Source organism: Rhinatrema bivittatum, chromosome 10 (genome assembly GCF_901001135.1).
Source record: "Rhinatrema bivittatum chromosome 10, aRhiBiv1.1, whole genome shotgun sequence".
Classification (NCBI taxonomy): domain Eukaryota; kingdom Metazoa; phylum Chordata; class Amphibia; order Gymnophiona; family Rhinatrematidae; genus Rhinatrema; species Rhinatrema bivittatum.
The window spans coordinates 79,250,750-79,278,459 of record NC_042624.1 but is presented as its reverse complement, the minus strand read 5'-3'; the positions used below and the strand labels follow the sequence as shown (position 1 = coordinate 79,278,459).

Here is a 27,710-nt window from a genome sequence, read left to right as displayed (position 1 = left end):
CCTGGAATGCGGATCTCAGGTATACTTTTCCACCAATTGCCTTAATAGCCAAAACTGTGCAAAAAGTACTGAAGAACGGGACCCATCTAATTCTTATAGCTCCAGCATGGCCCATACAAGTCTTGTTTACATATCTAGTTCAGGTCTCCAGCCATCCTCTCATTCATTCTTTCTGGGTCAGATCCATTCTTGTTAACTCAAGAAGAGGTAAATACCCTATACAGGCCACCCATTTGTCTTTACCCAGCTCACTAATAACCTTTTATCAGAATATATCACCCCTTTAGAGAAAATACAAACTTTTATTTATTCCACAAATGTTATCCTATAAAGGTTTCAACAGGTAATACACACTACTCCCTCACCTAATGAAACAACATCTCTTAATTGCTCATTCACACAAACATATCCCATTCACAAACTCACCCCATTCATACCTACCCAATAAAATACATGCCCATGACTACCCCCACAAAACAATTTTTACAATTGCAATAAATATATTAACAGTTTTCCACACAAGAAAATGTCATGGGAACAATAAACATGTGTTTTCAAAATCCATATATCCTTGGCATCGTCAATTAAATACTTGCTGGTTACAGTGCTCAATTCCTCCGGATAAGTGTGCCTTAAACGCAAGGACTGCTGATTATAATTGTTAACTATATACTCCCAAAGAACTTTCTTCACAGCATATTCAAACTTGCTATATAGCTTCACAGTCTGCCCATGAGGACTGCTAGCTGAAGTTGTCAATCATATACTCCTCTTCCAAGGAGGAACTGGCCTCACAGCACACCCAAGGATACTTGCTTCACAGCACGCTCAAACTTGCTTTACAGCACATCCAAAGAAACTTGCTTCATAACATGCTCGACGCCATGGCGTTTCGGCGGTCCTCCAACCGCCTGCATCAGGGAATTATTTCTCAGCTTTACGTAATGCCACCGGCTCGCTGATACATGATGAATTTAAACTGACAATATCAAAATAAACATTAATTCATCACACAGTGGGAATTATCGGACGAAGCGATGAATCTGATAGTCTCTCGCTGGGGTTGCCCCCACCTGGATCTCATGGCCACCGCAAGCAATGCAAAGGCCCCGCGATTCTTCAGCCGCAGAAGGGAGCATGGCGCGGAAGGGGTCGATGCTCTAGTCCTGCGTGGCCAAGGCACGTCCTACTGTACGTCATTCTCCCATGGCCTCTGGTGGGAAAGGTAGTCCGGAGGATAGAGATCCATCAAGGTCCGGTAGTTCTGGTGGCGCCAGAGTGGCCCCACCGTCCGTGGTTTGCGGACCTTCTTCTCTTAAGCCACGGAGGGTCCGGTACGCCTCAGTCACCTTCCGCATCTACTCCGGCAGGGTCCCATATTTTTGAAGCAGGCAGATCGCTTCTGTCTAGCGGCTTGGCTTTTGAGAGGCGCAAGCTGAGACGGCGAGGCTACCGAGAAGAAGTCATTTCGACTCTACTGCGGGCGAGCAAGCAGTCTACTTCGGTAACTTATATCCGGGTCTGGAAGGTTTTCGAGACTTGGTGCGGGTCGCACAACATTCAGCCCTCAAACGCGTCTGTCCCACAGATTCTCTCGTTCCTGCAGGAGGGACTGGACTTGGGCTTGCGTATAACTCGGTACGGGTGCAGGTGGCGGCTCTAGGTGCGTTCCTGCATTGCGAGATGGGGTCGCTTCTCTCTTCCCATCCGGATGTTGGCCGTTTTCTCAAAGGGGTCAAGCACTTAAACCCCCGCTACGTCCTCCTTGTCCATCTTGGAATCTGAACTTAGTCCTGAGGGCGCTTAGTGGTCCACCTTTCGAGCCCCTGCGAGACTCCTCTCTCAAGGATCTCACTTTCAAGACTATCTTCCTGGTGGCGGTTAGTTCGGCGCGACGGATATCAGAGCTTCAGGCGTTATCCTGTCGGGAGCCCTACCTCCGTTTCTCTGGGGAAGGGGTGTCCTTGCGCATGGTCCCATCTTTTCTCCCTAAGGTGGTCTCGGCTTTCATCTCAATCAGTCGGTCGAATTACCTTCCTTTGATGCGAGCGAGTCTAGGGAGCTGCGCAAACTGGACATTAAGCGATGTCTGATGCGATATCTGGAGGTTACGAATGAGTTTCATATATCTGACCATCTCTTTGTTCTTTGGTTGGGCCCCAGAAAAGGGCGCATGGCGTCCAAATCTTCCATCGCCCGTTGGTTGAAGGGGGCGATCGCTGCCTCATATATTGGGGTCCGTAAGCAACCTCCCATGGGGGTTAAAGCCCATTCTCTCCGCGCACAGGCGGCGTCCTGGGCGGAGAACAGCGCAGTTTCAACTCAGGAGATCTGTAGAGCGGCGACTTGGAAGTCGCTCCATACCTTTGCGAGACATTATCGCCTGGACGTTCAAGCGCCTCCAGGCGGTTCTTTCGGAGATAGAGTTATTCGAGCAGGGCTCTCCACGGCCCACCCATAGGAGGGAAGCTTGGGTACATCCCACCGTCTGGACTGATCCTGGTACGTACAGGGAAATGAAAATTATTACTTACATGCTAATTTTTGTTCCTGTAGTACCATGGATCAGTCCAGACACCCTCCCTTTCTTTGGGGGTATTATTGGTGTGGTTCACCTCTGCTCAACTATCCTCTCCTGCATTTTCTGCTCTCCCTGGTTTTCCAGGGTCCGTGGCTCATCAGTTCTGTTTGGGCAAGTTCTATGTTACTGTTAATGTTGGGTTCCACAACAGTTTGTTCCTAGGGACTGATTACTTGATCCCTCTGTTTTACTTTCGGCTTGGCTTGGCTAGGCTAGATACTGAAGATAGAGACAAGGGTGGTGAGGTAATATAGGACCTCCCCCAGAAGTCTTCTGTTCTGACTCCATCTGCTGGATGGGGGACTTAACCCACCGTCTGGACTTATCCATGGTAACTACAGGAACAAAAATTAGCAGGTAAGGAATAATTTTCATTTACATTCAACATGGAAGTTGTTCGTTATTTTTTAGTCACAGTTTTGACAATCTTAAATAAACTATGCAACAAGACTTTCCGAAAGAGTCTGAAAGCAAATACTTGCCTTAAATTGATCTTATTTCTATTTTGATATGACTTTTTTTTTCAGGAAAGTTCACCAAACGAAATAGTGCTGAAAAAAATCTTGATAAGAAACCGGTACTATAATCACTTCTTCGGCCATTTATTTTACAAGTTATAACCCCTGAGCCCGTTTATTATTTTGTTTTCTATAATTTACTCGACTCTCTTATTAATACATTTCAAAACAGCAGTTTGAAAAATACAATTTAAAAACATGAAACACTCACTGTCTCCTCTCTCCACCGGTTTCAGATGTTGTCAGCAGTTTTGCCAACTTCAAGATGGCCGCCGGCGGCAGGCGCGATTGAGGAGCGGTAGCCGAGCCCGCCCGCTTGCACTTCCGGTTTCTCAGAGCTGCTTTGGCGCCCACGAAAATGTGTATCTTTTGTTTTTTTAGGGTATAGTGGGAGCAGTGCTGTGCTAACCGCAATCGTGGTGAAATAAGATGAAACATAGTTCTATATGTTTCTTACTCTTACTGAACGGGTGCTAGTTGGCGGTTGTGTTACAAGTGATTTCAAGTGGAATAAGATAAAAAGCAGTTAAGGGAACAAATTGTGCGACAGTTCGCTCTGGCTGTCCAGTTCTTTGATGGAGGAGCTGAAAAGTATTCCTGGTAAGCAACTTCACCCTTACGCCAAAGTATGTGTAAAAGTAAATGCAGGGTGGTGTTCTGTTCATCGTCTTCCTGTGGATACTGCTTTAACGAAGTGTGGTTGAATTTTTTTTTTCCATTTCTTTATCTTTTTACAGGTGTGAAAGATGACATCGAGAAGCTCTACGAAGCAGTGCCACAGCTTAGTAAGGTGTTTCAAATTACGGATAAAATAGGGGAAGGTAAATCTTATTACTCATCTCTAGCTTGACTTTGCTGCAACAGTTTCTAATGGTTAAGCCAGTATTGCCTACTGTCGAAATCAGTGGAAGATCTCTACCTTTTCGCAGATTAGTGAACTGAATGATGGTATTTTGTGTAATATCTTACGAGACTAAGAATCGCTACAGACTGAGCAAAGTTAAGGGTAACAGGAGCATCACCATAGTGCTAAACATCAGTAAGCTATAACTTTTACATCCCTTGGTTTCTTTCCTGTATACTAATCCAGCATTTTCATATTATGAATAAGAAAGTAAAATTCTTATTGGCTAAAGTTTGCGGCTATCTCTAAGTAAACAGTGAAACACAAAAAAAGTTATTTATGTGGAGGAGTAGCCTAGTGGTTAGAGCAGCAGGCTACGATCCTGGGTCTGACCCTCCTTGTGACCTTGTGCAAATCACTTTACCCTGGGTTGCCTCAGGTACAAAATTAGGGGGTCATTTTCAAAGGCCTTATCACCTGCAAAAAGTCCCTTTTCACGTGCGAAAGCATGCTGGGGGTGGCGAGGGGCAACTCTGCGATGTCTTTTGCGGTGCTATGGTTAGTAACCTTATTGTCGCCGGTGGCGCTATTTGGTGCAAAAGCCGGCAGCGAAGGCTGCGGCTTTTGCAGGATTCATCATTTTGCGATAGAATGATGAATCCAGGCCTTAGATTGTAAGCCCTGTGGGTATAGGGAAATGCCTATAGTACCTAAATGTAATCTGCTTTGATGTACACTTTGAAGTGCTGAAAAGCGGAATATAAAAATCTAAATAAAATAAAAATCCAGCAAACTTATAACAAATTATACTAAAATCAAACAGCATAGGATGTTGAAAATGATTGAAAGCCAAGACAACAGATTTCCGTACATTTATATCTTTAGCAGATACAGATATGCATAAACCTAAAGTGTACAATTGTGGGTCCATTTGTGAAGGCAGCTGCTTTCTGAATGCAAATTTTGAGGCCATTGTACTAAGCTGCAATAAAAATCTTTTTTTATAGTTACTTCAAACATTAAAGTACCTGTATAGTAGATAACTAACATATTAACATAAGACATTACAAAACATATTCTGCAGTCATGTGTTTTAGGTTAGAGACATCAGCATGAGAGGCCAATGTATTAAGATGTGACTGTATTTACAAACATGTTAATGCATAATAAACTGGCAAATGTGTACTATACCATTTGCAAAATTGTGTTATTTAGCTGTTGTGAACATCACCACAGTCTATGAAAAAATTGGTCATGATGACCTGCAGAATTATGTAATTCATCTCATTACCTTTGCATAGTTAAATAGCAAGTGTTAAAACATGCAATGTCAATACATAGCCATTCTCTCAGGAAACTTTACTACACCTTACAGAGCAGTGATAAAGGATCATTATTTGCATAATTGTACATTTTTTCATAGGCACTTTCAGCTCTGTCTATCTGGCAACAGCACAACTGATATCAGGGAATGAAGACAAATTTGCTTTAAAACATTTGATTCCAACAAGTCATCCATTGCGAATTGCTGCAGAACTTCAGTGCCTTACAGTAGCTGGGTAAGTACTTGAGAAGTTACTGTGGTACTTCTCAGTTTTAAGTAACTGCACAGATTCTATAAACTTTTGCAGTACAGTATCCATATATGATTTGAATACCTAAAAAAGATTTCAACAAAGAACTAGAGTGGTTGCTTCCTGGGTCCTCTTGCAGACATAGAAAGAAAGGTCAACAAAGAAGTACAATAAAAATACATCTTGTGCTTAATTTTGGAGAGCAATGCTCCTTTCATTTTAGTAGAGAATAAGCTACGGATGATATCTAACCATGCAAGTAGCATGTGAGGCTAGCTGTCAAAGCTGTAAAGAATGAGAGGAGATGCTGATAGAGAAATGGGAATGTTATGGGAGACAGCCAGACTTAGTGTGGGAAAACTCTGGTAACCGGTGAGGAAACCAATGTCTCTATTACAAAACATTAGTATGACTTAACTTTGTTATTAAGGATATTACATAATGCATCCTTCTAATAACTTGCTCTTAAAAAATGAAGCCTTTAGGATTAGTAAATGTGCTTAATTCCATATTTTATTCTGTTTACTAGCTAAAACCTACTGCACATCACAGATGTCATTTGAACAACAGCAAATTTTTCCTTCTCCTATGCTCCATATTAGGCTATGATCTTCCAAACCCCACGCCATTGCTTCTGGTCTTTACTATGGTTTGCTGCACATTGTAAGCTGGTTTAGTCTATGAGATACCTATAAAGCTTTAGATTTCAGGTTTTGAAGGATTTCTTGCAAGGATTCAAATCCTGCTGATAGTCCTCCTGAACTTGAACGAGTCACTTCACCCTCCATTGCCTGAGATTACTCCTGGGGGAATTCTGCACAAAAAAATAAAAAATTCTGTGTACAAAAACTTACAATTCTGTAAACTTTATATTGGTCAAAATAACACAATTTACATGACAGTCTTTAAGTAATTACATTTTAAATTAATACAGAAAAAAGTTATTACTTAGAGATGCAGAATATCCCTAGAAATTCACTGTAAGAGTGTCCCTTCCACTCACTCTCCCTTCTCCCCTGGCCACTTTGCCCTCTGGCCCCAACTCTTCCACCTGCCAGTATCTCTCCCCTCCGCCTCTAGGCTCAACCCCTTCCACTCTATCGCCAGTCCCAGAGTTTGACCCCATTCTCAGTACTGCCCCTCACACAGGCTCCCTCTCTCACACACATGCGCCCTCTCTCTGGTACACATACATACACCCTCATACAGGCTCCCTCACTCTCACACACACACACCCCTCATACAGGCTCCCGCTCTCTTGCTTGCACACCCACACAAGCTCCCTTTCTCACACATACATCCTCACACAGGCTCCCTATGTCTCTCCCTCATGCACCCCTTCACACAGGCTCCCTCTCACACATACACAATCTCTTCACACAGGCTAGCACCCTCATGTACACACGATTCCTTTTTCATACACACCAGCTCCCAATCTCTCTCACACATACACACTCCTTCGCAACCTCCTCATTTAGGCTCCCTTTCTCTGGCACCCACACTCAAGCATCAACCCCTCCCTGCTCTCTCACCCCCCTCCCTTCTCCTCTCTCACACACACACAGATTCACTCTCACTGGGACCTTCATTCTCGCCGCGAACAGCAGGCAAGGGCCTTCATCTTCGTGCACTCCGTTTGCAGCATACTAGGGTCTCTTCTGCCATTTTCTGCACAGAATTGCCAAATTCTGTGCAGAAAATGGCAATTCTGCGCAGGGGGGAATTCTGCGCTCTGCAGTAGTGCAGAATTCCCCTAGGACTATCAGATGCAAACTTAGAATGCAAGCCCTTTGGGAGAAGAGTTATATCCACAGTATCTGAATGTAATTTTCTTTGAAGTGGCTGATCAGTCACACAAGACAAATATAAATAAAAAAGTAAATACATTTTCTAGTGTCTAGCAGCTGGACTCAGGACCAATGGGTATAATGTGCTCCCGATACCAGTTGGAGACTGAGTCAGATTTCAATCTGACGTCAGCACTACATATACCCCTGCAGGAAGCTCTGCTCTTCAGTATTTTTCCATCTCAATAGCAGTTTGGAACTCTACACACGCTTGCACAGCGTTAGAAAATCCAAACCCAAAGAAAGGAAATTCCAAAATCTTACCTCTACAAGACGAGCCCCACTCTCCTGCGGTGATACCTAAAAGTCCCTTCCCCAGTCGAGAATTCCTGAGGTGATTTCCAAGATCCCTCAGAGGTAAGCCTCGGTCCGGCAGCCGGTTTCCAGCATGGACTTAGCCCCCAGGAGGGAGCGGCTGAGAGACAGCGGGTACAAGACCGAGTGCGGCGGTGAAGGTATTTCCGTCTCCCCCAGCAGCCGGAGACCGGGAAGCGCCGAGACAAGGTAAGGTAGAAAACTTTCTTAAGTCTCCAATCTCCGAGGCGCGGATAGCTGCACAGCTCACCCGTCTGCGACTGTCCCATCGGGTTGAGCAGCCCCTTCCAGGCTAGACCCCGATCCAGCTTGAGGGTCCTCCCATGTGAAGACCCTCCCGGGGAGGTTGCCATCTTAATCGTGTGGTCACCGGCGCCATTTCCCCCCCTTGATCGCAGTACTGTCCGCCTAACATAGTTGTGCGCACAGCGGCGAGCCGGGCATAGGTGCCGTGCACACAGCGAGGCGCACGAGGGTGCCAGGTGCATAGCGCCATGCTCAACAGTGCTGGGTGCACAAGTTCGGCTGCACACACAGCAGCGCGCATATCTCCGTAAGTGCACAAACCGGCCTGCATGCACACCCTCACCGCACTCGGAGCACATATCTAAGCCTCCTGGCGCGTGCATATAAACGCACAGACCGGGTTTGAACGCGCACAAACCATGGCACCACTGGCCAAGAAAGCCAGAGCACAAGCCCTCTGCCCAGCCTGCCACGTAAGAGCTGCGCAGCATGAAGAGGCTACTGCCCTGTGCCTACAGTGCGAGACGGCTCTGAGAACCAGGGCCAAGGTGTGTCGTGTGTGTGTCCCCCCCCCTCTCCCCCCCCAGCCAGTACAGGAATCCAGATCCTCTGATAGTACCTCGGACCTCTCTATTCCCAGCTCGGCTCTCCAGACAGGGCCCTCTGGGAACGCCGTTGGGTTCAATATAGACCCAGGAACCTTTTCCTGGGTGGAGTTCTTTAAAGGTCTGCAAACCTTCGTCCAGGCGCAATCGGCGCCACAGATGCCACAGCCTCCACTAGAGGACCCTAACCTCCCAGCCCCTTCTCTGCCTCCCAGAGACGTGCCTCCTCAGGACAAGAGCCTAACCTTAGACACGGACACCTCGGAGGAAGACCAAGACTCCCTGGAGGAAGGGGAAATTCCTCCAGGAACGGAACCATACCGAACCATGATGTGTTTCTTCTCCAAAGACGAACCACCAGACCTAGTGTCCGGGAGTCAGGGAGGTGGCCATCCCAGACACAAGCGCCTCAGAGGAGCCAAAGATGAACCCTCTTCTGGTTGGGCTCCGTCAGGCCTCACGCCATTTCCCATTGCTGCAAGCAGTACAACAGCTGATCGACCTGGAATGGAATGCCCCGGAGGCCAGTTTCAAGGGAGGACTGGCCCTAGAAGCCCTTTACCCACTGGAACCCTCAACCAAAGATCTTCTGGGGTTCCCCAAAGTGAACGCCATGGTCTGTGCAGTCACAAAGCGCACCACCATTCCAGTCGAAGGAGGAACGGCACTCGAGGATGCCCAAGACAGACGTCAGGAGTCCATCCTTAAACAGTCATTTGAGGCAGCAGCTATGTCACTGCAGATCGCTGCCTGCTGTGCCATAGTGACACACTATTGTCACAGGCCAGGAACACAACCATGCCCGTCGAAACATTAGAACCAGCAATATCCTTCCTCACGGATGCGACCTCCGATCTGGTGCGCACTTCAGCCAGGGCAATCTCATCCATTGTGGCAGCCAGAAGGCAACTCGAAGCTGGTCAGCCGACGCAACGTCCAAGACGAAACTCACGAGAATGCCGTTTAAAGGAACCCTCCTGTTCGGCAGCGAACTGGAGAAGTTGGCTGACAAATGGGGCGAATCTCCAATACCTCGGCTACCTCCACACAGGGACCTGCTCCAGCAAAGACCAATCCTCCATGAAGACCCAACTCGATTCTCTCTTACGGTCTGGCCATTGAGAGGACTCGCCTGAAGAAGAGCAGATACTCGAGGGCAGTAATTGACACCTTGCTCTGAGCACGCAAGTTTTCCACATCCTTAACTTATATACGAATATGGAGAATATTCAAAGCCTGGTGTGAAGACCGTGACATCTTTCCGCGGACAGTCACAATTCCCATGATCCTAGAATTCCTGCAGGACGGTCTGAAGAAGGGGTTGTCTCTCAACTCCATCAAGGTTCAACTGGCCACGCTTGCCTGCTTCAGAACCAAAGTGGATGACATCAGTCTGTCTTCCCATCCAGACATCTCCCGCTTCCTGAGAGGGGTCAAGCAAATCCGACCACCACTAAAGTGGCCGGTACCCCTATGGAATCTCAATCTAGTACTCTACTTCCTAGTGGGAGCTTCTTTCAAACCTACACGCGGTCTGTCCCTATGGCTCCTGACCTTGAAGACTGCATTCCTAGTGGCAATATGTTCAGCCCGTCGCATCTCCGAACTTCAAGCTCTATCCTGCCGGGAACCGTTCCTCAGATTCACACCGGGATCCATACAGCTATGCACTGTCCCCTCCTTCCTTCCAAAGGTGGTTTCTCATTTCCATTTAAACCAAACCATCTTGCTGCCATCTCCAGACGAGAATAAGGACTCGGAAGACTCACACCGCCTACGCCATTTTAACGTCAGCAGATTCCTAGTCCACTACCTGGAAAAATTGGAATCCATACGAAAGACGGACCACCTATTCGTCCTTCACAGCGGGAAGAAACAAGGGGAAGCAGCCTCGCAAGCAACCATAGCCCGCTGGATCAAAGAAGTAATCAAGGCGGCCTATGTAGAGGCAGGCAAGCCTCCACCTCTACAAGTCAAGGCCCATTCCGCAAGGGCCCAGGCAATGTCCTGGGCAGAAACCAATATGCTGTTACCTGCCGAGATCTGTCAGGCGGCGACATGGTCCTCCATTCACACCTTCTCTAGGTTCTACCGCCTGGATGTCCAGGCCAGGGAGACACAGCATTCACTAGGGCAGTACTAAGTGGGCCACGGGCAGCCTCCCACCTGGTTCGGGAGTAGCTTTTGTACATCCCATTAGTCCTGAGTCCATCTGCTACACGCTAGGAAATGGAGAAATTACTTACCTGATAATTTTATTTTCCTTAGTGTAGATAGACTCAGAATCCTGCCCACGGCTGCCTCATAAATCGAAAACTTTGGGTGACAATCCCCTAGAGCAAGACAAGCACAGGTAAGCCATGCTTTACCTCTAGTTAGGACATCCGTGGTTACCGGGTGTCTGCGTTTCTCGGTTGAGTGCACTGGGGGTCTCCAGTTAAAATTCACGTCAACCAGTTCAAGTTATTCAAACACACATATATCCACAATTGCTTTTCGAGGAGAATACTGAAGAGCAGAGCTTCCTGCAGGGGAACTGAGTTGAAATTTGTGCACTGTGAGCCAGTGTAATGAAATAATATCAGGATTTCTTGTGCTCACTATGTTTTGTTGTATGCATAGGGTTTACGACCTGTGTGTGTATGCACATTCGCACAGCTTGGAGGGAATAGTGGTGGTAATCATGTTTTACTATATTGAGTAGCTTCTCTACATATTATATATGTGCACTGTATAAATATGCACAAACATTTACCTGTTGTGACAAATGTGTGTGCTCTGTCCAGGAACCTCTTCAAACTCTTTTAAACCCCCTAATGCTAGTTGTCTTGATCACATCCTCTGGCAAATGATTCCACAGGTTGATTGTGCACTGAACTTGATGCACCCAAGAATATGGGATCTCCCTACAGATTTCTGCCTCATTGCACATCCAAGATCTGCAGGAGGTCAGACTTCAGAATTAAGGGTCACCAGCTCCTATTATAAAATTCTGAATCACCTCTTTACTCTCTTAGAGATTTAGCTGAAACCCACAAAAGATGTGTGGTAAAATGGCTATAGTTACTGCTCAATGTGGATTCTTTTGTTCTAAACTCCTCCACACACACACATACACTCCCCGTTCTCTCTCTCTCTCTCTCTCGCTCTCTTCCTCCATTCTCCAGTCTCTGTCTTTTTCTTATCGCACCACAATCAGTCTTCTCTCTTTCCTCCCCACCCCCCAACATTACCACTAGTCAGTCTCCTCTTCGCCATTTATGATTCTCTCTCTAATGTGCCTGGTTTGAGGCTCTTTGACATCAGTAAGTGTTCCTGGCAGTTCACACAGAGTAACCCTGCAAGGTGAGCTCAAAAGCCACGGTCAGATGCTATATGCATACATTCGTTTCCTGGAATGACAAACATTATGTAGAACAGAAATACTATTATGTGTAAAAGTTTAGGCAACCCTGGTCAAATTGTGTATTTCAATGAATATCTAAATGAATAGAAGCTGAAACAACCTCTACATGGTACAGAGTTAAACTCAAATCAATACAAAAGGAATCCGATAACCTTCAAAACAAACACCACTCACTTCACTGATTTAATAGGTCATCCATTGTGTCTTATTCTATTTTTATTTTTTATTATTTATATTTCTTCATAAATTATAGCCGCATCAGCAAGCCTGACGACATGCATTGTCAAAACCAAAGCCATCCGGATTGCTAGCAAATCTGTCTAATCCCGTTAGTGGCTCCACAACGGCCAGTGTTTCGCAACTATGTTGCTTCATCAGGAGCCAGTATACGAAGAAGAAACATTGTGCCCAAACATGTTGCAACAATGTATATGAGAAACCTACTGGGTAGAACAAACCATATAATTGTCAAAACCGATTTTGTAAAGAGAGGCAACCTTATTAGTGGTGGTGAAGCAAACCTTCTAAGACATCATCACAATGGTAAAGTTTATTATAATTGCACCCCTGTTTCTTGTGAACCAGCATGATGGGACCACCGTCTTGAATGTTGGTATATAAAAAAGTTAAATAAATAAATAAATAAATCATGTCTCAATATGTTTTGCCATCGGGACAGAAACCACATTATTGCTACAACATGATTTAAATAGCCTGCCATCACTTATGTAGTCGTGCACGTCGTCAGGCTTGCTGATGCGGTTATAATTCATGAAGAAATATAAATAATAAAAATAATAGAATAAGACACAATGGATGACCTATTAAATCAGTGAAGTGAGTGGTATTTGTTTTGAAGGTTATCGGCGGATTCCTTTTTGTATTGATTTCAATTTGCGTGGAGGATCTATTAGGCTCTTTTCGGTATATATTTTTTTTAATACAGTTAAACTCGACATCTGTAATTTTTAATGCAAAATTACAATTTATTTGCTGATTTTAAGTGATTGAAAATAATAATAAAACAGTGAATACAGCCACAATATTTGTTAAAAATGTCTGGGGCCAGACCATGATACAGCTAACTGCTATTACTGTGGCCAGATGTCACCAGGATCCCAGAGGAAAAGGGGATGGAAGATAGAAAAATTTCACAGATCAGTGAAAAGACAAAGTTGTTCCTCATCTCGAGGAGGAACCCTCCATGCCAAGTTAAGCAGGAACAGTATCAAGCAAGGTATGAAAATTTTGCAGAGAAGAGGGTCTGTGAACCCTTCACTGGCCCTGCAGGATTCATCATAAGAAGCGCCATACGTTGGAACTGGCAGTACAGTTGACACCACTGAAGTTAAGATCAGGGTCAAGCAATTGTGCACTAACTCTGTCATTGATGCACCAGGTGTTGGATACTGTACCTCTGTCGACACATCAGGCCTCAATTCAGACAATGCAGCTATTTGCTCCTTCGATGCATCCAGTCTTAGAAGTGGTGATGCTCTGCACCCCAGTGCAATCAGAGTATTGATCCCTGTCGCTACCAGTGCATTTGAGGCAAGAATGATCATTGAGAGAGACCCTAAGGGCGTTTCATTGCACTTACCTCCCTCCATCTTAACCGTCCTTGTTTCCTTCCTGTCTTCTCAGATGAGGACTTCGTTTGGAGATGTCAGATCAGATATGCTCCATGGTGCCTCTGGTCTCCATGCATCTCTCAGTTTGTTGACCCAGGAAGGAGCTCCTTCCTGGAGTCCGTTAGTAGCATCTGAAGAGGATGGCTCCCATACTGGTTTCAGAAGAGGATGTCTCTTCCTCAACTCCTGGTCAGAGGACACAGCAGCCCATGGAGCAGGTAGCAGAATTGGTGAGGACTTAGTGCCTCACTGGCAGCAAGTAACAAGGAGGGCACCCTTCAACCTCTTCTGTCCAGTGGTGCATTTGTTTCCCCCACATTGTCTGGCCAGGAGGATGCCACCCCTGTGACTTACTCCAGTTGCTCTGCAATAATTTAGACCTATCCTCCCATGATATCTGGGCACCTTCCAGCTAGAACCTCCCCCCAGTCACAGGAGAGACTGATCCATCAGCCCGCTGGTTCCCCTGACAGCTCCAAGGCTTTAGCCCTGCACCCATGTTGATGTCATTGAGTGGGTTGGAACCAGCAGAGGATGCCAGAGGCACACAGCACACAACAGGAGTTCCTTTTTTTGCACTTTTTTATGTGCACCAAATGACACCAAGTGGTCATCAGACGATCCATCTATCTAACTCTACCAGTAATTCCTCAAATTATATTCCCGTTTATGGAAGAGGCAGATATGGTGACCTCAAGTTTCAAGTGTTGAAGCATGTTAAGCAGCAGCCATCATTTTTAGTACCATTAGCTGGCACCCTGCAGATATTTGTAATCTTAAATCTGATTACAGAATTATATTGATAAATGGTCAGTTGCTGAAGAAAAAGATCCCTTTAATACACGATTTAGTTTTTTTTTACTCAGCCGCCTGCTTTTTAATATATAACTGAATATTGGTTGAAAAATGCTGATGCTGTATTAGCAAAACAAATCTGTCCACCAGGTTATTCCATAGTATCACAGCCTTGTGGGAAGAGTAGAGGGGGCAGACTTGTTATCATGTTTAAAAGCTTTCTGAAAATTTCAGTTGAGAATTTGGGGAAGAGAATAAGACCCTGGGTCTGTAACAGGGCAATTATTTGCCTTTATGTAAGCATTTACTACACTCAAAGGCTGATTTTTAAAAATATGCTTATTTTAGGGGACTTCAGCTTACATGTTGATGTTCACCCATTGTCCATTATCAGTGAGCAAGTCATGGATGGCATAGTATATCATGGTTGGAAGCAAATCGTTCAGCGGGCCATTCACAAGCTTGGACATAAGCATAATTTTGGTCTTTGTCAATGGCACAGTTTTGTCTAAGATTTCTTTTGACCATGATGTTAAAATGGTCCCCTGGTCTGACCTTTTTTTTTTAATTAGTTTTTAGTATCCTTGTTCAGGTGGTGGTATGTCAGAGCCCTCAAGATAACTGTTTGTGAAGAGAGACCAAGTTGACATTGAACATTGAACACCTTGGAGTCGCTGGCCTCTGCTGTAGCTAGCTTTAATCCTCCTAGTGCAGATTCTTCCATTCATGAGTGGAGCGTTACCTTCAATGGTGTACTTGAAGGTGTGGCCACCTTTAAACTTTGTCAGCAACAGCATGTTAAGAATATGAGCTGGGCGGGTCACATGATGCAACAGCAGTAGGTGGCTGCTTACTTGGCTGGCTCCCTCTCCCATTCAAAATCTTGAATAGTTTATATCCCCTAATTCAAGTTATTTTAGCAGGGCATGGCAGATAAGGGACCCAAGAAATCTGTTCCTGCTTTGGGGAGAGCAGGTGATAAGATCAAAGAGATCTAGCAAAAAGACCGCAATGGACAAAGTGGGTAGCTCAGGAGGAAATGGATCAGAAGATGAAACCCAGGCTGAGACCATGCGGCCTAATGAGATGATCGAGGCCATGAAAGTGGTAATGCAGCAACTAGGCAGCAAAATACACACCAGTCTTGAGGCAAAACTGGAGTCCATGGTGGAACAAATCGGTCAGTTAGTATTGACTGTTGGGGACACTAATGCCAGACTGGATACTGTGGTTGAGCATGGGGAAGACTTCCAGATCTCTCTCACTGAGGCCTGGCACTGTTTGGATGTCCTGGAATGTGTGCAGAAATGTATGGTGGATAAGGTGGATGACATCGAGAACTGAGGTGATTGTAGTAATCTGCGTATTTTTGGTCTTCCAGAGAAAGTGAAAGGTTCTTGGCACGTTGATTCCCAGAGGCCCTCTGTCTAGAATGCAAGAATGGGAGGCTGAAAATTGACAGTGTGTACAGAGCACTAATGCCGGCCCTGACAGCAGATGATAGAGACAGACTTGGCTCATCTCTTACATTTTGAGGTCTATATTCAATGGCACAGTGAGCAGCAAGTTAACTGGGTAAATTTAGCTGAAATATCCAGCAGGAAACAAGTTTCATTGAATATACCCGGTTAGGTTTAAAGTTTTTACTTGGATAACGTTAGACCTGTTCACTACCACAATCATACTTACCCGGCTAAGCATCTGCACTGTCCAGCTAAGTTTAAGCCCTGCCCTCTGAACACCTCTGCACCCACATTTTTAATTACCCAGGTAAGTACCTATCCGCTGCAAGGAGTGGGAAATTCAACCCCTTGGGTTTGTCCAGCTAAGACCTGAATTTAGCCAGACAAACCCATTCTATGTTGACCTCTTGTGGTGGTAAGAAAAAGCGGTATGGCACTTCTGATTTTGCATTTGTCTGAGAAGCCACCACCTTTTTTTTTTTTTTTTTTTTCCCTCCCCTGCTTAGGAATTTGATACCACCTGGCCTCCTAAGCTGCAATTTTGGTGTAGTTAATCTGTTTTACTTAATTTCCTTTTTGCAGAACGTACTTACATCCAAGGAATGTGTTCTTTGGCAGAAAATGTGCATTTAAATAGTCTTATAACTCATGTTCACTCAGACTTTCGATATCTGTGCTGCTCATAGTATAGTCAAGGTTCCTAAGAAGACTTTATGGGCTACAGAGTCTTTATTGTATCAAATTATGGAGAAAAAATGTTCCTCATTTAAAAAAGGATTTCAAAATGATTGATACCCCTCCATCAAGTTCATAGCCCCCTCATGGCTGTATGATGTTAACATAAAACTCCTTTGCACCCTGAAAACATGTTATTGCCTGTCTATGTTTTGGGGCTTGACACATATTTGACAATATATGTTCCCTGTTGTAAGCAGAGCAAATAAAGATCTCTCTGAAAAATTATAGTCCCTTTTATATATTTAAATATGCTTAAACCAATATAAACCTATTTACTTTTCTCAGGCTTACGTAAAGTTTTCTGTGAATATTTAGATTTGACTAGTCTAGCGGATGTGCTTACTGTTTGTCTTCCTAAGGTAAAGTGTTGTAGCCCTTAAGTTTTGATAGACCAGTTTGAGGGAGAAGTGCATATTCCACTACAAAAAAAAATATTAATGGCAATAATAACAAATTAAGCTGTCTAATTTCCACTTGACATCTTCTGATTACTTCTGCTGTTGGATTTCTTACCCACATTGGTTTCCTTCCTTTTCATTGCATCTGATAAAGGGACCTATTTGGTCTATAAAGCTCATATACTAAACTTATTTTTTGTTGGTACAACAAATGGAATCACGACCTACAAAGATTCCAGTTTTCCTTAGTCCCAATACAGCTCTGCACTACAAATTAAACTGTCTAAATTAGGGGTGATGAATGCTGCAGACATGTTTGGTTTTCAGAATAGCCATATTATACAAATTGTCTTGTTGTTGGCTAAAATGTATGCAGATATATCTCATGAATATTGATTGTGGAAATTCTGAAATCAGACCTGTTTGCAGCTCTCCATAGTTTACCATTCCTGATCTAAATCTTTTCTTCAGCTGAATGCCAGTGTGAAAATCTTGCCAGATAAGAAAAGTGCTTTGTATTGCTTTTCTTACTGTTAATATTAAGAATAGGATACATTCCATGAAACTGACAGGTACAATACAGGTAAGTATTAAGAAGGGCATTAGTGAATTTGAGAGATTGACATCATACCCTGGCTTACGAGTGAGGTTCACTTCTGTCAAGTTACATGGAAAATATCTCATTTTGAGATATTATCCAAGTAGCATATTTAAATATATTAAAAAAATATATATATATATATTTTTTTTTTCATTTAACTCAATCATGCTGTGGATTTGTTGCTGGAGAATGTGATCAAGGTATCTAGCATAGTTGAGGTTAAAAGGAGTTTGGACAAGCTCTTGGAGGAAAGGTCTATAACCCATCATTAACCAATTTGTTTTGGGAAAGCCACTGCTTATCCATGGGAGAGAGGAACAAGAAAAGGATCTACTCTTAGGATCAGCTAGGTAACTTGTGACCCAGATTGACCATTATTGAATTTGATGAACCTTTGGTCTGACTCAACAATTTTTATGTTCATTTTGTCTTGACTTGACTTAAAGTATTGTAATATCCCTGTTTTGTTTTATTACAATTTTTGGTTTTATTTTGCTTGCTTTTGTTTTTCTTCTGATTGAACAGATAAGCAATGTATGGATCCTGTCTATTACACTTTGCTGCTTATACACTATTTTGATATGGGTTGTAACCAAGAAAGATGTCTTAAATTAAATTTGTTTTAATTACATTATTTACAAATTGATAAATGTTATGCTCATTTTCATTTTTAATTTTTACCTCAAGCATATCCAGCATAGCTCCCTGCTTCAACGGCAGGGGAGAAGATAAACAACCAATAAGGGCTGTATAACATAGTCTGAGTAGAACAAATAAGCATGGGTGTAGCTTGCTTATTGCGGCGGTTACTACCCCTACTACCCCTAACTTATCAGCTAGATATTCACTTGGATGCAGCTCCATCACTGCTTTCTACATTAATGGTGGGGGTGGAAAGGAAATAGAACCAAGAGCTAAGAGAAACAGATAAGTATGAGAGAAAAAAGTGTGTGAAGCTTGCTGGGCAGACTGGATGGGCCATTTGGTCGTCTTCTGCCGTCATTTCTATGTTTCTATATTTTCTTCTACTTGTTTACTATATGTCTGTAGATATTACACACAATTTCTGAGGGATCTTAAACTCTGACTTGAGCTTTCTGTTTTGAATACATATTATAATCCATGTTCCTTGTAGGACTTTATTCACTACATATATTCTTTCTATAGGTACATAATGAGGCTGAGGGCATGAAGTACTTAGCTTTTTTTTTCTCATAAGTGAGAAAATAGGAGAAAACTCAGGCTCTAAATCTATAGTGTGAAATATGATCCATACTGTTGAATAATTAATTGCCAAAAAGACACAGTCCTCAGCGTGCTTTTGACTTTTTTTTTTTTTTTTTTTGCGAGTCCTTCCACTGATGTGGAATTCCCTTGTTTATCTTTTTGTTTCATTGTAATTTTGGATTATCTTGTATGGAACAATGTCTGACTGTCCAAGTGTGCTAGTCTCAGTTTGGAATGCATTTGAGTAGTTAAGTAAAAACATAAAATTCAACTCAGAAAAGCTCTTTCACATCAGCAACTTGTCAGAAGATTGCTGATCTGAATGCTTTTTTAAAATTGGAGTTCAGGGTGTAATTTAAATAATTTGTGATTGCACACAGTGATAACGGTGGACAGATAATGGGAGGTACAGTAGTTTTTATTGCTGATCCATTTAGCATAAATTTCTGCAAACTGGTGTTAAATCTGACAGTTTCAGCTCAAAATTCAGAAGCATTACTATTTTAACTTTGCTAAAATTTGTAATGTTTTATGTTATTTTCCAAAAGTAATAATTTAAAATAAAAACAGCATGGCATTTTGATAGCAACTGTGGTAACACTTTTGTTTTATTTCTCCTCTAGGGGGCAAGACAATGTCATGGGAGTTAAACATTGCTTTAGGAAAAAAGATCATGTCGTTATTGTAATGCCATACCTGGAACACGAATCTTTTCTGGTAAGGTGTTTTTAATCCTTCATTTTAATCTGGGCTGTCAAAAGAAGATCCTGCTGCCTACTATTGAACAGCTGCTGCATTTGCTTTTGTTTTGTTTTTATTTTTTTAGGACATTTTGAGCTCTCTTAGCTTTGAAGAAGTAAGAGAATATATGTTCAATCTTCTCAAAGCTTTGAGGCGCATCCATTCGTTCGGCATTGTTCACCGTGATGTCAAACCAAGTAACTTCCTGTTCAACAGGCGGCTGAAAGAGTAAGTGCCCAAATGACTGCACTGTAATTTTATTATGATATGCAAAGTTGAATAGAAAATAGAGCATCATTTTTCCCACATTATGCTGGGGTAAATTTTGTATAATATTTCATGTAATTGTGGGAAACTTGGTCAGGATGAAAAGGAATAAAATATTTATAAGCATAAGAACAGATCACTGAGGTGATAATCACAATTTACAACTTAAAAATGGTTCTAAAACTTTACAAAAATCATTATAGGATTCTTGTCTTGAAAGTAATACATTTAAGAATCATGCTCTTTAGTGCTTCTTTCTTAACGCAAGGTTTTTGCTTGCAAACATTTTTTTCTGTTGAAATATTTTCCCTCTGGAAGTTTCAGGAAATGAAATCCTTGACCAAAAATGCAATATTTGTAAACTGTGGCACAGACTGACTTGCAAGATTTTGCCCATTTTTTGACCACAATTTAAGTTTGGTGCTTGGATGTCTTTGTCTACAGTTCTTTATATAGGAAGATTTTGAAAATCTAGACAGGTGGGAATAGAAGGAAATATTGAGATCTTCTATATCCTGTTACACCAGTCAGGACATATGGATTATCACTGCTTACTAGCAGATGGTGACAGAGGACACACCTTTTTCTGTAATAGCAGTGCAAATAAAAGCCAGTATTTTCTGTCTCCAGCAGATAGTAGCCGTTCTGGATCAGTGTAGCAGGATTTCAGCTTCCAGGCCTTGGCATCTGGTCTCACCTGGTAGAGTGTGATTTCAGTTCTGCTTCCAAGACAACAGTTTTGGCCATTTCCCTACATAAATGAAATTGACTCCTAGGGTAACAGGCAAATATTTCTCTAGTTTAGTGGTTTTGGGCCAGGCTTCCATTTGATATTGAATTAAGTGAGCCTTAAACCCAGCTCCCAGGATCCCTGCAGGACCTGATTCAGCAAGGGAAAATGGACTAGTCCAAGAGGAGTTCCTCTGTACAAGTGTGTCACCCCTTGGTGCCCCCTCTGTTCACTGCACTTCTTGTTCACTGCATAAAGTTTAATAAAAACAGGTCATGCAGAGATTTGAAGAGTCTCCGTTGCAATCGGAGTTTCAGGCAGCTGGAGGGATTAAGTTCACCAGAGACTCTCAGGAGGTTCTTCCTTTCGGCCAATTAAGGCCTTATCCTGATGGGATATAACCATTTGGTCGGCACCTCTTAGCAGGCTGGTTTACACAGAGTCATTTTCTTTCCAAGTCGCAGAGAAAAAGCAGAACTTAATTTTTTCTGATCCCAGCAATGTGGTTGGTTCCCCACGAACACCTAGTAATGTCAAGTGGGCCTGCAGGAGTGAGCATGTAAGCAGTGTGGCTGTCTCCTACTGCCAAGCTTGTGATGGTGGCAATAATTTTGAATAGTTGAACAGGAGGGCTTCTAATTCTGCAGTGAAGGGTTATTTGGCAGTAGGTCCCTTGGCTCTTCTGAGGCCTGCATTTTGGCAAAAATGGTTGCCATCTCGTATTCTTGTAGCCCATTCCTGCCCATGGCGCCACCTAACTCGTTGGTTTGGATCCTGGTTGGGCCTCTGTGTCATCTATGGATGGGGAGTCAGGTCTCAAGCTCCTCCAGGCCTGTTACCCCTCCCTCCAAGGGACTTTATTTTTCTCCAGGCATTTTCCTGTTTTTCTGTGCTATCCAGAAGCCTGGTGGAGAAGTGGTCAGGAAGTTGGAAGCCAGGGGAAAATTCCTATTCTCCTTTCTCAGACGAGCTTGCACTTGAAGGCCCTTGGTTGTCGGGGCAAAAGGCACTGGATTGTGTTGGGGGGAGGGGTAGAAAAGTAGGGATAAGCCATTCACCCTAAAAAGAATGCAACTGAACCAAATACTGTTCAGATCTGAGCAATAAAAATGGAAGTCAAGCCACGTGATGGCCCCTGGAGTTTTAATGTGAATGCCTGTGAGAACTGCACAGAGAAGATGTTGCTGTTCTCCATACCGAGCAATTTGGCTTTCCCTTACAATTTAGCTAGTACCACTGTTCACAAACTTGCTGAGCTTGTGCCCTTGATAAACTTTGTATCTAGTTATGAGGTTGAGTATTGTTTGCCAGATGTCTTCCAACTTATGCCATCATCCACTTGAGAATATGCACGTACTAGCTAAGAAATCATATTAGAAGTCCGCCAATACTATACTAGTGGATTGTGCTAACCTCCAGTCAGTATTGATTTTTGGATCATATGCAAATTCATGAAGAAAAAGACTTTGAATTCATATTCTGCACTCCACACATGCAAACCACACACTTAATATAAACCTTGCACCCCAAGACTTTGCATGAGACTTTTTAATAAAGCCTCATAAATGCTTCAAAACTGAGCTCTGCTCAGCCCAGCCCTGCTCCATTAATTTTGGAGTACATTCCTAATCATACTTAATCTTATTTTGGCACAAGCTTTTGCAAGCCAAGTCAATTTTCACTTCTGTCCCCTACCTGCAAAATTTACAGGGACTCCTGTAAGCTCTGGATCTGCTGCCTGAGACAGTGGTGTTAACCTGTCATTTGCCCACCAGAGGTCCAGCTGACTAACCTCCATGCTGCAACAGGACCCCGATTTTTGTCCAGAAGGATAACACATTTGCAGCAGGGGGAGAGAGAGAGCCTAAAACCAAACCCAAGACATTTTTATGTTCTCCTGATCAGCGTAAGTTAAGAACATAAGAACGTGCCATACTAGGTCAGACCAAGGGTCCATCAAGCCCAGCATCCTGTTTCCAACAGTGGCCAATCTAGGCCATAAGAACCTGGCAAGTACCCAAAAACTAAGTCTATTCCATGTTACCGTTGCTAGTAATAGCAATGGTTATTATCTAAGTCAACCTAATTAATAGCAGGTAATGGACTTCTCCTCCAAGAACTTATCCAATCCTTTTTTAAACACAGCTATACTAACTGCACTAACCACATCTTCTGGCAACAAATTCCAGAGTTTAATTGTGTGTTGAGATAAATTACTTCTTTAAGTGGGGTAGTTAGTTGGCAGTATGTTTGAGATGTGCAAATCAGCTTTGGGCTAGACATAAAGCCTTTCCAGACCATTGCAACAAGAATGATTTACTCTATTAAACCACTAACTTATAGGGGATATCTACCATATTTAAAGCCATTGTATATTCATGCTGCTACAAAACTCTTTATTCAACTCCAAAAGGTATAGACATTTTACTCCGTTATATAAATTTGAGACATACATATCTGATTTAAGTAAGTCTAATCTTTTGCTGTAATTATTCCCTACCAGAGTAGGGGGAAGGCCATCTTCTCCAAGATATTCCTCTTGATCCTGGGGTGGAAGAACAACTGGAGGAGTTAAGTCCTCTGGTTTTCTTAAAAGAAGGAGAATTGTTCTCAGAGGGAGAGGACTCTTTGGTCATTCATTATTTTATAAGGATTAGATTGCCTTCTTGATTTCCCAAGTGGTTACTTCGCTCTGAATGTTAGTGACCAGGCTTGAGGAAGCTTCTGTGAGGGATCCGTTCCTCAAGGGATTTTGCAAGCTTCTAAAGCTTTCCCTGTCCATAAGGCAGTAGAAAGCATGGTTTTGGTGGAGTAAGAATTCCCTGATAGGAAGCTTTAGGGCATCAAAACCATGAAAAAGCTGTATCCTCTGCCACTGTATAGAGGCTTTCTTAGTTGCTGTGGATCGACATCTTGGTTTCAACTGTGACCTGCGAGACAGCTATCCTGTGGAAGGGAGCATGGTCCTTAATGATCCTCAGGATAAGAAGGTTGAGTCTCCATAGCCTTAGTAGTTCAGATCTCCATTTGTGGGGAGTAAGCTGCTTAGGCAGTTTTGCGCTGGATGTAACAGCCCCCAGAAAGTCTGGAGGCAGCCAAATTGCCTCAGGACTGACTTTCCTAAGGCTTGGAGGGGCTTCTGCAGTTGGAGCTAGGATGCTGTTATGGTTGCATCTCTGGGTAGAATATATAGCATATAAGTCCTTTTAGAGGGAGGTTGTTGTTTGGAGAAGGTTTATAGAAATTGTAAAGGATCTAGGTGAGACGAAAGCTTAGAAGCTCTTGGAAGATAACAGGTCATGAGATCTGTCTGTCGAAGGCTTTGACCACTTCAGGGAGGCCAGAACATCCAGATCGGGGAGGCAGTCGCCTCTTCTCCAATAGAGAGATGTAGAGAAAGTATTCAGTCCTTTTGTGGCTCCTGAAAACCATGGAATGACAACTCTGAGACTTCAGGAACTACTCGTTTGTTCCACTGAGGAGCAGTGGGCACGCTCCTCAATGGTCTTGCTAGTCATTCACCTTCTAGTGTATTACCACAAGCAGAGCCACCTCGCATCAGACCAGTGGCTTGAGGATGTGGTGCAGAATGGGTTATTTCTTGGAGTTCACTAGTCTGATTTCTGTCTTCTTGGTGTCCTTTGTGTATCTCAGTCCAAGAGGCTTGAAGTGATGACCATTCTAGAGAGGCTTCAGTGCCTGCAAGCCTTGGTTCTAGTAGCAAGAAGTTCAGGGTCAAGGCCAACATTCCATGAATCCACCATAGTACTCGCTCTGCACTGCCAACACCACAGTCAACAATTGTTTTCAAAATTATAGACCAGCCTGTGCCAATCTCACAATACATAAGATTAGCAGACTTGGTCCACAAGTTTTGAAAATGCATTGCTAGAATTAGAGGAAGCAGGTAGCCAGAAGCTGGAGGTGGCAGCACTTTGGGTGGAAGTAAGATCAACCTCTCTTTTGGAGACCATATGGATTTTTTGGCATGATGTCACAAAATGATGCTAATCCCTGTCTCAGTGCCTCAGTTAACTTTATAGACTTTAAAAAGGGCTGATTCATTCTGTTTCTAGGTCATTGTGAGATGATTTGTTTTAAAGTAGCTGAATAATGTAAATAAGCAGCATTAAACACTTTTTTTTTATATGATATACAATACATAGTTTCTGTATAATACAGCACATTGGTTAGCTAATAATACAGTTTAAATGGATTGAGTATTGTAATATGATGTAACAATTCATAAACCTTGATTCAACTATAGGACATTGTTCTAAACTGAGTAACTTGTTTTAAAATCTGTTTTTAGGTACGCCCTAGTAGACTTCGGTTTGGCTCAAGGAACCTTTGATACAAAAATAGAACTTCTTAAGGTTGTGCAGTCTGAAAGCCAGCAGGGAAGTTCACAAAACAAACGGCACAGAATAACAGGAAATGGGGCTTCTCTTAGTGCTATAACACCTCCAGAGCTAGCTCAGCAATCGGCAGCAAAGCCAGCTGCTAAAAGGCCCTGGTCACTCTCGCAAATACAAATCAAACCAGGAAGGGATGGAAAGGTTCGGAGTCTTTTATTTTTATTTTCCATTGATTATGTCCTAGTTCATTTTTCTTGTGCTACTTTGATCCAGTAGGGGGAGATATTGTATAATACAATTTTTGTGGGATTTGTACAGTAATTCTGATTTTCAGATTTATAGCAAAAAAATGTATATTCTCATTCATTTTCAGGGAACATTTGAGAAAGTTACTTTTCAATTGAAAAATAGTTTCTCTGAAAATTTGGAACCTGCTGTACACCAAGAAAACATGTCTGTCTTGCCAGTGGTGTTTCATCCCCCACCCCTCCCAGCTGACATAGTGTAGCTGTGCAGTCCCCCACCAGCTTCTTAATGAGACCAATAGGGGTTACAGGGCAGCTAGATGTTTGACACCAAGAAGCAAGGCCTTGGAGAAAATCAGTTCTCCTGTGAATGTATTATGCTATATATATTAATGCACAGACTCTAAGGGAGCATTGGAATTTTGAGTACATCTCCCAGGATATCTGAGAGCTTGGTTTATCTTCCAACCTAAACACATTGCAACTGCTAAACATGTCTAATGAATTTATCAAGTGTACAGTGTACTCAGGGGTGGACCGATCCCTTTTCCTGAGGGTTCAAACCACTTGGCTTTTTTTCGTATGATTCTGTGTTAGCACTAGGGAAAAGACGTGCTTGTATTCCATTTTATTTTTGAGAGTGATTCCTAGATGTCGGAGATCTGGGAGTGTTCCCATCTTGAAATACTGATGCCAGGAGCCTAAATTTTTCCCACATGTTCTTCATAAATGTCCTTACATTGGTCAGATTAAAATCTAACATGTTAAGTCTTTCTTACATTTTTCTCTTCTATTGGAACTGAGCAAGTAAAATCCCAGTGTTTATTTTCCCCCACTGCGAGTGGAAGGGGAGCAAGGGAATATAAATGTGCCCATCCCTGAGGCAGAGTACTGGGTGTGTTTCTGAAACACACTTTGAGGCTTGATGGACCCTTGGTCTGACCCAGCATGACAATTTCTTATGTTCTTGATATTGCTGTATGATTGTGTTTATAGCTCTGTCTAAACAAATTCACGATCCCAATCAAAACAGGCCTCTGGGAATGCCTCCCCTTAATCCAGCTAAAAGTATGCAAGTTCAGGAACCCTGCATATTTAGCTGGGTTAAAGATGAGCAATTTTCGGGCAGCCTGTTGCTCAGGTAAATGTCTCTGAAAATTGTTCTTTATATAACTTTACCCTTTCCAACTTAGCAATCTATTAGAGAAATATTTTTTGTATTTGTTTTTGTCGGTTGTATAGGAAGGATTTGCAAGCCTTTCTGCTCAGCGCTCTGTTTTTGGAGAGAGAAATTTTAATATCAACAGCCCTGTTTCTCAGCAGAACACCACAATGAGGGTAAGTAGAATGGTACAGCATTATTGACAGTCATATTTTTGATGAACTGGAATTGCTAGTATGACATACATATCTAAGTGCATTATTGTTACTATTCATATACTAGTACTTGAGTAGAGATTATGAATAGTGTGGGAGAAATACCTGGCAGTCAGCTTAACCATCTGACAAGTGACCAAAAATAACTTGGCTGTACTGTTCTGTATTACTTTCACCTCATTACCTAGTAGTGAAGTGATCCAAAGTTGCAGATTAATTATGGAATAGTTACAATTCAGGAAGTTAAAATATTCAGTTTCTCAATGACACTTTTATAAATGAACAATAGTCCTCCACTTCTGCGCCTCTTCCTTGGTTGGGAAAAGCAGGCATAATTTGTTGTGCAAATATGATTTAAAGTCACAAAATCAGAATTAAGTAACCACATCTCTGATATACAGAAAAAAAAATCAGGTTGCTCTTCAGTATGTAAATTGAACATGATCTGAAATTTTTATTTAATACTTTGAACACTAACAAAACATACTTCATTGGGAACGGAAACCTTAGAATTGACACACGTTATTTGGATATCACAAGATGACCGCCGATGAAAGGAATGTCGTTTCAGATTAAAAAGATAACCATACTGACCTTGATTCATTATCACTGGAATATTATACTCCAAAGGGAGAACAATCATTGATTAAGTTGCCATCAATAACAAAATCCTGGTACTTGTCAGCACTTGTTGCGCACGAAGGAGCAAAAAAAGGAGTTTCTTTGTTGTGCTCCTTTGTGTGGCAACAAAGGGGCACACGGTGCATCCGGCGTGAGCCGCCAGTTCTTCATTACCCCTGCTCGGATGACATCATCGGGAGCCGTGAACTGTGATTGTCAATCGGGCCGGCAACACGAACAGCAAAGTACCTGAATTTTTCTCTCACAGTTGAGCCAGATGATGTCGAGCAGATAGAAGAACCAGTGAGAGGTAAGGCAGGGCAGACAGCAAGTCCTCTGGCATCAGCCGCCACTTTTCACCCCCCAGCTTGGATGACATGTGGATACAGTTGAAACGGTGCATCTGGACTTTCAGAAAGCATTTGACAAAAGTACCTTTTGGGTACTTGTCAGGTATTTATGACTTGGATTGGCCACTGTTGGGCTTGGGATACTGAACTTGATTGGACCCTTGGTCTGACCCAGTATGGCATATCTTGTGTTTTTATGTACCTCAAGAGAGACTCTTGAGAAAATTAAAAA

General features: G+C 42.8%; 2 protein-coding genes across 2 annotated transcripts in view; one reads left to right on the top strand and one right to left on the bottom strand.

The window, feature by feature from the left end:
* The window catches only part of LOC115100267 (probable ATP-dependent DNA helicase HFM1), a 109,961-nt gene extending 106,529 nt beyond the window's left edge, over positions 1-3,432 (bottom strand). The window contains exon 1 of the mRNA XM_029618643.1: positions 3,311-3,432. The gene's annotated coding sequence lies outside the window, so the exon portion shown is untranslated. The remainder of the gene's footprint in view (positions 1-3,310) is intronic.
* CDC7 (cell division cycle 7) overlaps positions 3,423-27,710 on the top strand; it is a 114,113-nt gene continuing 89,825 nt past the window's right edge. The window contains exons 1-7 of the mRNA XM_029618642.1: positions 3,423-3,699; positions 3,837-3,920; positions 5,367-5,502; positions 19,413-19,506; positions 19,616-19,758; positions 24,840-25,086; positions 26,373-26,468. Of these exons, the coding sequence (XP_029474502.1) occupies positions 3,675-3,699; positions 3,837-3,920; positions 5,367-5,502; positions 19,413-19,506; positions 19,616-19,758; positions 24,840-25,086; positions 26,373-26,468 (825 nt within the window). The 5' untranslated portion in view covers positions 3,423-3,674. The remainder of the gene's footprint in view (positions 3,700-3,836; positions 3,921-5,366; positions 5,503-19,412; positions 19,507-19,615; positions 19,759-24,839; positions 25,087-26,372; positions 26,469-27,710) is intronic.